The sequence below is a fragment of the Rhinolophus sinicus genome, chromosome 17, assembly GCF_057876585.1.
Source record: "Rhinolophus sinicus isolate RSI-liver-muscle chromosome 17, RSI-T2T, whole genome shotgun sequence".
Taxonomy (NCBI): Eukaryota; Metazoa; Chordata; class Mammalia; order Chiroptera; family Rhinolophidae; genus Rhinolophus; species Rhinolophus sinicus.
In genome coordinates, this window is record NC_142517.1 from 113096089 (window position 1) to 113107339 (window position 11251).

Below are 11251 nucleotides of genomic sequence, written 5' to 3' on the forward strand. Positions count from 1 at the left end.
AAGCAAGTTGGTGGGAGTGAGGGGGTTAACTATATCAACTCCGTAGCCTTCCCAAGGAAACCACCTAAATCCTCCAAGTCTGAACATTTAAAAAAATTAAACTTAATTGTACATTAGCAAGCAGTTTTAAGAAATAATAGTGATTCCGTGTGCCCTTTACCTGGTTCCTACTGATAGTAACATCTTATAAAAACTATGGCACAACACGACCAAGATACTGACATCCATAAGATGAAGACACAGTACTGGAGCATCTCTCTGCTTGTTAGGCGAGATGCTGTCCAATTCATAAATCATTTAATAAAGCCAATTAGATCTTCAAATTTTAATTAAAAAGATAACGACAGTTCCATCACGGATGTCCCTATGTACCCTTTTATAGCCACACCCCAATGATTCATGCTGACGTCTCTCTCCTGGCCGCAACAGCGCCTACAGCCAGCAATGAACAAAACTGGGCACTAGGTGAGTAAATGCAGACCGACAGGCAGGGCCTCCTGCCCAGGTTCTGGGGCGCCATCAGAGGTCCGCAGGGGCTGCCCCGCCCCTTCCGCCACAGCCGACCAACAGGTGCCGGATGGGCGCGCCCCTGCTGTCAGGAGCCGAGGAGAACCGGAAGTGGGAGGCAGCACTTCCGTTCGGCGGCCGCTCGGCCAAAATGGCAGACCTCCACCGCCAGCTGCAGGAGTACCTGGCGCAGGGGAAAGCGGACAGGCCGGCGGCCAGCAAGCCGCTTCTCGCCGCGGAAAAGGCGGAGGAGCCCGAGGCTGGGGACGGGTCGCTGGGGGCGTGGCTGAGCCGCGCAGGCCTGCGCTGGACGTGGGCGCGGAGCCCGGCAGAGCCGGCGGCCGGTCCAGCTTGCCTGCTGAGCGTGACGCGCACGCAGCAGCTGGCGGCGAGTGGCGTGTGCCTGCTGCTGGCCGCACTCTGCTTCGGCCTGGCCGCGCTGTACGCGCCCGTGCTACTGCTACGCGCCCGCAAGTTCGCGCTCCTCTGGTCGTTGGGCTCGGCGCTGGCGTTGACGGGAGGCATGCTCCTGCGGGGCGGCGCGGCGTGCAGGCGCCTGCTGTGCGGCGAGGAGGCGCCATCGCGGCCCGCGGTTTTCTACGTGTTTGGGCTGGGCGCCACGCTCTACGCCGCCCTGGGTCTGCGTAGTACGTTGCTCACCGCGCTGGGCGCCTGCGCACAGGTGGCCGCGCTGCTAGTCGCGTTGTTGGACCTGCTGCCTCGAGGCACAAGCACCGCGCTACGCCTAGCGCTCGGGCGCCTGGGCCCGGGCGCCGGCCTCGCCAAGGCGCTGCCCGTGTGATAAGCCCGGGAAGCGCCATCGGGGAAGAGATGCGGGGCCAGCCCCCGGGACGCGCTGTCAGCGCCATCGGGGAGGACGCGGGGCCAGCGCCGGCCTAGCCAAGTTCCCAGACCACCACGCAAAGACTGTCTTTCCTGTGCCATCGAATCTGTGAACTTGGAGCGGCTGTTACAAAACTGAGACACAGGCAGTTTCGGAAGATCCTGTTTCAGCGTTTTGTTCTATATTCGGTAGCTTGTGCACTGCAAACGATATTTGGTCGTTTGAGTTGGTGATATGCTGTGAAATATTTAAGATAAATTGTTTTTGCGTTAACCGCGGTCTTAAGTCGAGCCCAGCCGGGGGAAAAAAAAAGGCTCTTCAGTTTTAATTAGCTGCCTTTATGACTTCTCACTTTCGTTATTTTAAAAATCCAGTGGTAGATTGTGGTTTAGCTACCATAAGCTTTTTTAATCCCCTTTGGCTCTTGGAAATTATTTTCTCTCATTTTTCAAAGTTCATAAAGGTATCGGATTAAATTTAGACATCGGATTTTTTAAAAGTACTTTAGTTAAAACGGTTTATCGCGATCTTTTAGTGGAATTGTAAATATGGTGCCTTATAAAGTCAGAAAAAAATTGGTTTTGTATTGACGAAAGCGATGGACTAAAAAGGACATGTTCTGTCCCAAGAAGTATGGTGTCCAGTAAGGTACATGTGAGTGATTTGAGAGGTCCCTGGGCAGAACGAGGGGATCCCTAGGAGAAAGGAAGATAATTCTGCATTCAGAGTCCCTACGTTTAATGGAATCCATGGGTTTCTACAAGGTCTAACTATAATTCCTAATTTTATTATCTGAATGGTAATTTACACTTTGTGGGGCAATCCTAATGTAAGATGCTTTTCATATCTAATTGCCAAATTTCCTTTCTAGGTTCAGCACTTACTTTCGTCTATGACTTGATTGCACACCTTATTTTATTGCCAGAAATTTGGTCTCAGTATTCTGATGACTCTAAAAAACTACATGTTTTGTCACTAGCTATATATTAACTAGAAAGTAAAATGTATTTAGAATTTCAAAATTCTATTTTGGTGGTTCTCAATTCACATCAGAATTGCTAAAAGAGCCAAATCAGATCAATGCCATTAGAATCTCTGGGGGGTGGGACCCAGCTACCAGTATTATTTTTTTAGAGCTCTCCAGATGATTCCATGTTCACCTAAGATTGAGAACCACTCTTCTGTGCATCAGATTGCACAGTTTGAAAGTTGTCTTCTGGGGCTGGATTCCATCCAGTGCTGCCTAAGCTAAGGTGTGCACTGCAGAGCAGCAGAGCACTGCCTCTGCTTTTACCCTCAGATGTACATTCTTGGTTCTTGCTGAATGTCCTAAGCCCTGCTTCAAGAAGTGACACTGAAGTGACTGACACCCACTGCAGGCTTACAGGCAGGCTACTTCACACATTTCCTCCCCCACAGTATTCTCTAAGAATACTGCCTTGTTCTGGGATCAGAAAATAGGATTACCTACCTCAAGAGGAACAACCAAGGGGGTATTTGTAAGAGCAAATGCACTGTTTTCAGGGAGCAATTTATTTTTTTAACTAGAAAAACTTGTGTCACGCCTGCTCTTTCTACACCTAACTAAATAGGTTCTGATTCTAAATTTCTCTAGAATTTGCATGGCTGAAGATTTTACAGTGTTTATTAGCACATTTTTATGTTGATGCTACTATATTTCTAAAAACTGTTTCCCCAACATTTTCTCAAGAATTCAACCACTGAAAATCTAGCTTTTATAGATTCAAAGCAGAATTATCTTGTATTTTGACAGTGATATTTTAAAATGTCTATATGTGTGTGTGTGTGTGTGTATATTATATGTATGTAGCGATTTCAGTTTTTTCTAAATGTATTCATTCTCAAAATATGATCTGGTTATCTGCTTACTGAGGTACTGTGTTTTAAAGTTAAAGCCTAAAATGTTAAGATGATAAAAGTCTTACTACCACATGAATCTCAGAAAAAGGAGCCTAACCTTGATGGGGCTTTGGTTTCTGGGTCCCTTTTCAGCTTAGAATTCGATTACAACTTGTTTTTAAGCTATATAGTGGAGGGCAAATAAAGACTATCCACAAACCTAAAGTAATCTTGAGCCTCCTAATCATGTTTTTAAAGTGAGATGCTGATAAGACTCTGCCTTAAACACTGGTATTTCCATATAGCTTAGCATGGAAGAGAAAGAAGTTAAATTTTGCAAAATTGTTTTTAGATATTTTGGTCCATTCTTTCCAACTTAAACAATTTATGAAATGATTCACAGTAACCAAAAGGGTATATGTAGTTAATTCCTGTAGTTCCTCTCGTCAGTAACAAGGCAACTCAAATCTAAGGTGTGATTACTAGATGCACCCAAGGGAGATCCCCTCCATGGATAACCAGAGTATTTTTTTCTTCAGAGTATAATTTTCCATTTGCCAGAGCACATCTAAGGCTTTGAATCTTCTTTAAACTGTGTCATCGTTTAAGGTATTTCTCACTCTATTACAGAAATAAATGACAGAATGGCTGGATGAGAATTTGTTTAAAAACAAAAGTTCACAGATGAAATTAATTTAGATGACTTAACGGTTCCCGTCAAGTATGCTCACAATATGAGCACTAATTGTATACCCCTCAGCAGACTGGATGCATGGAAACTAAGGGTTTCCTTAAGGCAAGCACTTCACAACTATTGTTTTCTGTTAATTCTTGCATAAATCACATTCTGTATTCATACAAAAACAACTTAATGTGTTTTTTCTCTGACAAACTGTACATATAGAAACATTTCCAATTGGACATGAACTTAAATTTGTCGAGGTGCTCCTAGTCTTGTGATGATGCTTTAAAAAAAGATTCCAGCTTTTATCTTCACAAAACAACATGGGAAAGGGCAGTGAGGGTGGACAGGACAAAACAAATCCAGCTGCTGAGTAGCCAGCAGCCGTCTCTTCATGTCGAAGACTCATTAGGGGCTCCTGGGATACAGCTGCCCCAGAAAGAGTGCAGGGCTACGTGGTGCAGGTTTCCTTTTGTTTCTCTTGGTAAGTCCACAAAAAGTTCTCAAATACTGTCCAGGGAGGCCAGGGACCATCAACCCCAACTTCTACCGACCTCTTCCACCACCCCTTGAAGCTCCTCTCCTGGGGGGGCCAGAGTTCAAGTTACTCCCTCTACCCCAGTTACTGCCACTCCGGGCCCCCCTAGAAGGGGTCCCACTGCCCGGAGGGCCCCCAAAAGGTTCATCTCTGTGGTATCCGTCATGGTGATCTCCATCCAAGGAGCTGGAGCGCCCGGATTTTGGCACTCTTTGGGAAGGTCCTGGGCCCCCTCGGCCTGAAATGAAACATTGATTTCACACGTGACTTTTGTGTCAGAGACTATTAACTCCTGGTACAAACTTTTACTCTGTGATGACAGTGGAACAGTTCTGGGTCTCTCTTTAAAACAGTTCTGAGGACATTAGCATTAGAGCACTAAAAGCTGTGCCTCCACCCTCCTCCTGACTAATGTCTCATTCCCGTTCTGGCTTGTGCCCCTCTTCATCAACTAGACATGTTCCCCAGTGCCGTGTGCGGGAGACTGGGAAATGTCCTGGGAGTCCCAGCACAGTGGGCCGTGTCTCTAGTCTGTAGGAAATGTGTGTTCACCCTCCTGTGCCACCAGGAAAATTCTGGGGGAAGTGACTGATGTTGATTACAGTGCTCCAACTGGGATAAGTGTGGACTATGGTTATCCCACAACCATGTGGCACTTCTGATTTAAATAATTAGTGAAATATTTCTTCTAAAACAAAAGCATTTAAAAAAAGAAGAAACCCATTAGCTTTTAGAATGATTTCTCCCAGGGATAGTTTTATTTGTCCCAGACCTTGGACACACAAACCTTTAGGTATTAATATTCTGGCTTGTAATTTTTTTTTCTCATGAGATGATAGTGCATTATAGGAGATGTGGCCAAATCCCATCAGAAGACTATTGACAACTTTGTGTTCCATTTTTCAATGGAATGCAATCCACTTAAGACACAGCAGTTAGGAAAGCTCGCCAAAGGAGTCATTTTGGCTTCTTTTCCTACAAAGCACAGCCTAGGCCCACTGGAAGGTGCCTGGCAGAGAAGTCATCAGCCAGGACATCATTCCACACTAGCCACATGGCCTCAGCCAGAGACCTACAAAGGTGTCCTGAGTGCCCCTAGAGACCAGCAACAACATGTGCTTAGGTGGGGAGACCTACTGGTGACATGAGGTAATTTCTGAGGGCTTTGCTCTGAGAAGAACCAAACAACTGTCAAGAACGAAAGCTAGAACTTTGTCATGGAGGCAAGCGGGGGCACATGGGCAGTCTTCCCAGCCCAGGCTGACCTGAGACTCAAGTTGTAGTTAGCATCTGGTGGCTACTGCTCTTGGCTAAAAGTTCATGCTGCCTCTAAAGAGCCAAAGTTTCAAGTTGTAGAAATAATCTGCCCCTACCCCCCCCCCCAAAAGAAACACCCCCTTCCAGACCATGTTCCCCCCAGTATCTGTGGGCACAAGCAGTGCTTCGTCTGGGTCCAGGCTGACAAACCCAGAACCTGGGAGAGGACAGTTCCTCGGGCCACTGAGGACGCCTTCCAGTCTCCACAACCACCAGTGGGGAGCATGCTGGCCAGTCAGAGCAGGAGTCACGGAAAGGACTCCCAGCAGACTCAGCACTGAGCACCCCAACAGACAGCTGAACTTGAACAAAGCAGAGATTCCTGAACACAGGCGGAGGAGCTGTGTGCGGGAGCTGAGCTCACAGTCCCGAGGGAGAGCTCTGATGGGCTGTATGGTGAGCACAAACAAAGCGCCTTGACCCACCCTTGGGCACACGTGCCTTTCCACAGCCTGACCCCCAAGGGCAGAATGGAGAAAGGACCCTCAGTACCCTAACAGGGACAAATGGAACAGGCAGACCCTGGGTGGGGCTAGCATGGAGATAAGGCCTGTGAGGGCCCCTGAAGCCTTCCTGGCAGGGCTACAGCATCCACAGCTCCCGGAAAGAGAATTGTGGCCTCCACTTACCTTTGCCTCCACGATCCTCAGAAGGAACCGCTGGGGCTTCCATTTCTCTGTGCTCAGAGGTCGCTGGCCCATCATGCCAGGGGCGCTTTCGGGGTGGCAGGGATGCCATGTCCATGCCCTGGAGAGAAGAGGACCGTTCTCTGCTAGCTGGGGAGTGACCATCGTGAGGGGGATGCTCGGGGCGGGGGGCATCACGGAAGTGCTCATGACCTGGCCCTGAAACACACATAGATCGCCAAGGCTAAGCATCGGACAGTCTCATTACGTGAAAACACAGCAGACGGGAGCTATACCGCTAAGGAGGAGCAGCAACCTGAGCACCACCATGCATTCAAGACACACTCGCTGCATACCCAGCAGGTATCAGTCACACCATGAACACATAACCAAGGTCAAGATTAGAAATCAGCATACCTCCTGAATAAGAGGCAGGTAAAGTCCAGAAAAGTGGATCTCAAACTTTTTAGTCTTTACACTTAAAAATTATTGAGGACCCCAAAGGATTTCATTTATGAAAGTTGGATCTAATATTTGCCATATTAGCAATTAAGACTGAGAAAACTCTCATTTAAATACATTTTTTTAAAGACAAGACAATTTAGTGAGAAGAGTTCTGTAGTTTTATATTTAGACAAACCCTTTAATGTCTGGCCAAGTAGAAGAAAGCTGGGCTCCCCCATCTGTTTCTAAATTCAATCTCCTGTGATAGTATGCTGTTTGTTAAGGATATGAAGACAATCCGGCCTCCCGTGGAAATGTGAGTTGGAAAAGAGGGGACCTGGTGGACCCCTGGGAAGTTCTCACTGTGTGAACCATAAGTCACAGGCAGCCCCTTTCCTTACCTGGGTCTCTATTTCCATCCCATGAATCTGGTTTCCGTCCTCCTTCAAAGCGAGGGAACTCATCAGGAGTGGGAAGTAAACCCTTCCTTCCTCCTACACAATGGAGCAAAACACCACCACACTCACAGACTATTTCAGGTGTGTTCCCAACCTCTTCCTCTCCACCCTCCCCTTCCCAGAGCTGGTGTCCTCAGCATCCACTCACCTCGAGGGGCAGCCCGGCCTCGTCCCCGCAGATCTCTTCCTCGGGCGGCTTCCTCAGAAGCATCAAAACTCTCCTCTGGACCAAAATCTTCAGGACCAGGAAAACCATCCCTTCCTCTTGGGGGAGCACGGCCTTCATGCCTCGGGGGGGCTCCTCTCCTGAAGCTGTAAGGAGAAACAGAGCAGAATGTCCGCCTAATGGAATACCTTGCAGCTCTAAGTTCATGTTTCAAAGAAGCATAATGATGTGAGAAAATATGATACAACATTAAGTGGGAGAAAAATAAAGTAAAATTATGTATTAAAAAAAATTTTTTTTAATTACGTATGTGGCTCACATTACATTTCTTTCTTTCTTTTTTTTTTGAGGGCACAGCTCACAGTGGCCCATGTGGGGATCAAACCAGCAAAGTTGGTTTTATTAGCACCACGCTCTAACCAACTGAACTAACCGGCCACACCAATTATGTATTTTTTTTTATAGTACACATTTTACAGTCCCAATAGTAGAAGTAAAAATGGCAAGTAAACATCAGAATGGAGAATTATTTTGATGTTCTTTTAGGCTTTTAGGAACAATAAGAGCAGTGAGCATTTTTAAGTACTGACATCGTGCCAAATGCTTTACATGTATTATTCATTTCATTTCATCCTCACAACCTCATGAAGCTGCTACTATGGTTAACTCTGTCTACCCATGACTACAGAGGCACAGAGAGGTTAAGTCACCCCTAACTAAGTGTTCAGACTGGAACTCAGCTAGTCTTGACGCCCCCTACCCAGCCCAGCCTCTTTACCACTGCCTCCCAAGTACTTCTCATTATCATTTACATTTTATAATGAACATTTAATACCTACACAATCAGAAAAATGGAGTTGTAGACTCATGCCTGCCAACTGTACTAGGCTAGTTTGAGGAATTTGCTCTGCCATCTGCCCTGGCCCAGTCTCTCCTCAGGGGTGGCCACTCACTTCACCAATGGCCCGCTCCACAGCTGACTGGTGTGAGCAGGCATGTGGCTCATGGGCAACTTGGTTTACCCGCTGGCGGGCAATTTCACCAACCCTCAGGTATTCTGGAATGGGAAACTAAGCAGGCCGAGTGTCTCTGCAGCCGAGCCACTAGGAGGGAGCACTTGCACTGCGCCTGGCAGAGGCCTGTGGGTTGCAGGAAAGGTCCATGAGCACACCAGGAGGCTGTGGGGAGTGGGGGAAGGGTCAGAAGGGTGCCCAGCATGGCACCAGTCCTCCTGCCCGCAGCTTCCTCGCAGGCCAGGCCTTCTGCTCCATTCCGTTATCTTTTACTCCACTGTATTGTGAAAATTTTCAAACTTAAAGTCCAAAGAATAGAACAAGCCCATACATCCTTCACCTAGATTAATCAGTTCTTAAGATTTTGCCATATGTGCTTTATCTTCTCTTTATCCACGTATTTACAAGTTCAGTTTCTAAACCATTCTCAAATCAGCTGCCAACACATGATGCTTTATCCCTGAGTACTTCGGTATGTTTCTTCTGAGAACAGGACTTTCTCCTAAATAATAATACTATTACCACTCTAAATAACATGTAATATTATTTAATATTACGTTGGTGCAAAAATAATTGTTTAAAAGGTTAAAAATAATTGCAAAAACCACAATTACTTTTCCACCAACCTAATATGTAGTCTCATTCAATTTTCTCCAGTTGTCCTAAAAATGTCCTTTACAATTGTTTTCAAATGTAGATTTCAGTCATGATCACACATTGTTATTCAGTGTCATGTCTCTCTGGTCTATGTTAACCTAAAACAGTCCCCCTCCCATATTTTCTTTCATGACCTTGAAATTATTTTAGGGTCCCTCCAGGTGTTGTATAGACTGTACCACAATTTACATTTCTCTGTTTCCTCATGATTAGATTCAGATTAAACATTCCTGGCCGAATCACTCACACCCTCTCAGTGACGTCAGTTTCTTTTCTTGTTTATGATGTAAAAGTGGTGTAGTAACCAAATCTCACTGTTGCAAAGGCACATTTTCTCCATTGCAATTAAGTCATCAGTGGGGTGATACTTTGGCTCTGAGACTATCCCGTTTTCCCACAATCTTTTATCCAATGGTTTCAGCATCCACTAATGACCCACGCCTGAATCAATTATGCCATTGATTGCTTATAAAAGCAGTGACTTTCTAATTCTATCACTCTTATATTTATCACTCAGGTGTTTTACTGTGAAAAGACCTTTCCCTTTTCCACTCCACCACCCCAGCTCTCTTTTTAATAACTTTCTTGGTCATAAGGTGACTTCCGAATTACGCTCCTGCAAGCCAAAGGGGTGTGACCAGCACAAGTGCTGAAATAACAGTCAAGGTTAAGGGTGGCACTGGCCGAGAGGAAATGAGTGGGGTCGGAGAGTAGAAGCAAAGGGCACTGTTTCTCTCAGACGGATTCCGGAAAGAATCCCCAAGTGTGCTTCTTTTGTCCAGGCATCCATTATATGACTGCCCCAGTTACAGAAAGACAGACAGAATCTAATTTGACCCAATTAGAAAAGAGCTCCTGTTATGGACTAAATGTCTGTGTGCCCCACAAAATTCACATGTTGAAGCCCAAACCCCAATGTGATGGTATTTGGAGATGGGCCTTTGAGGGGTAATGAGGGTTAGATGAGGTCACGGGGGTGGGGCCCTTGTGGTGGGATTGGAGCCCTTCTAAGAGACACTAGAGTTTGCTCGCTCTCTCTTCCATGCGAGAGCAAGCACAGGAAAAAGGTGGCTGTCTGCAAGCCAAGAAGACAAGCCTCACTAGAACCCACCCTGCTGGATCTTGACCTGGTACTTCCAGCCTCCGAAACAGAAAACAGATGTCTGTTGTTTAAGCCCCCCATGTGTGGTAGCTTGTTATGGCAGTCTTAGCTGACCTGTATACCCCCCAGTGAACTGACCCCTCAGATACCTCTCCCATTTAATAGATTTATTCGAGTTACTGAGCACCTACTGTGTCACCACGACTGCTCTAGGTCCTGAGGACACAGTGGTGGGTAAACAGAGCCCCTGCCATTGGGAAGCTGTCACGCTTCTGGGAGATACATAAAGAAACAAATATATTACTTAATGTCACACCATGCTAAGTGCTATGAAGAAATGTGAAGCAGAGTAAAGGAACTGGGTATACCAGGAGAGATCTAACCGGAGTGAGCCAGCCATCCAGGAAACTGTTCCAGGAGAGGAGGCAACCAGCACAAGGTAACACAAACCTGTTTGGCATGTGAAGACCAGCATAAAGCTGTGAAGAGCACCAGAGTTCAGGCTGGAAGCCTGTCACCGATACATGAAATATAAATTGAGGCTTGGAAAAATGTGAGACTTTACTCTAGATGCAGAGATTCAAGAAATCAATGAAAGCGGCTGGTGCCAAAGCCCCTGGAAATGAGGCACTTGCAGACACAGAAGCCACTTCAAAGAGCGAATGCTTGGGTATCATTAAGAGAGGCCCTTAAGAAAACGGGGAGCCCTGAAATCTTTTTCAAAAAACTCTGACAGCTGCTTTCTTTAACCCTCTATCTCACCCTCCCTGGACCTTTTCTTAGTCAATCTCTTCTACCACATCTGTGAGGATGGAGATTGCCAATCCTTAATGCAATCACCAACTCGGCAACACTAGTGAGAAATGTGTCGGGACAATGGTGAGGCACAAGTGAGTAAAGGCAGAGTGTTGGCAGCATGGGCACTGTGAGACCTGAGTGTCAAACAAGTGCTGGTTCCCGGTGTGATTCCTTCCCTGGAAAACGCTGACACCACCACCAACCTCACAATGCACTGTAACAAATGAGGTAACACCTGG

At 46.4% G+C, this 11251-nt stretch overlaps 2 protein-coding genes across 12 annotated transcripts in view; one reads left to right on the forward strand and one right to left on the reverse strand.

Annotated features, from left to right (window-relative positions):
* The first annotated feature begins 619 nt into the window (after positions 1 to 619).
* Positions 620 to 3436, forward strand: SFT2D3 (SFT2 domain containing 3). The gene has a single exon (XM_019717951.3). It carries the CDS (start codon positions 659 to 661, stop codon positions 1307 to 1309), a length of 651 nt encoding a protein of 216 aa, XP_019573510.2. The 5' UTR covers positions 620 to 658; the 3' UTR covers positions 1310 to 3436.
* A 589-nt stretch (positions 3437 to 4025) lies between these two features.
* Positions 4026 to 11251, reverse strand: part of WDR33 (WD repeat domain 33) — a 127867-nt gene continuing 120641 nt past the window's right edge. For all 11 annotated transcript variants that reach the window (XM_088794035.1, XM_088794036.1, XM_088794037.1 and 8 more), the window contains 4 exons: positions 7425 to 7588; positions 7220 to 7312; positions 6378 to 6593; positions 4026 to 4669 (listed from right to left, as the gene is read on the reverse strand). In XM_088794035.1, the coding sequence (XP_088650161.1) occupies positions 4440 to 4669; positions 6378 to 6593; positions 7220 to 7312; positions 7425 to 7588 (703 nt within the window). In that variant the 3' untranslated portion in view covers positions 4026 to 4439. The remainder of the gene's footprint in view (positions 4670 to 6377; positions 6594 to 7219; positions 7313 to 7424; positions 7589 to 11251) is intronic.

Bases quoted from the DNA above. Each gene is read 5' to 3' on its own strand.
- SFT2D3 (XM_019717951.3), top strand. From the start codon at position 659: ATGGCAGACCTCCACCGCCAGCTGCAGGAGTACCTGGCGCAGGGGAAA.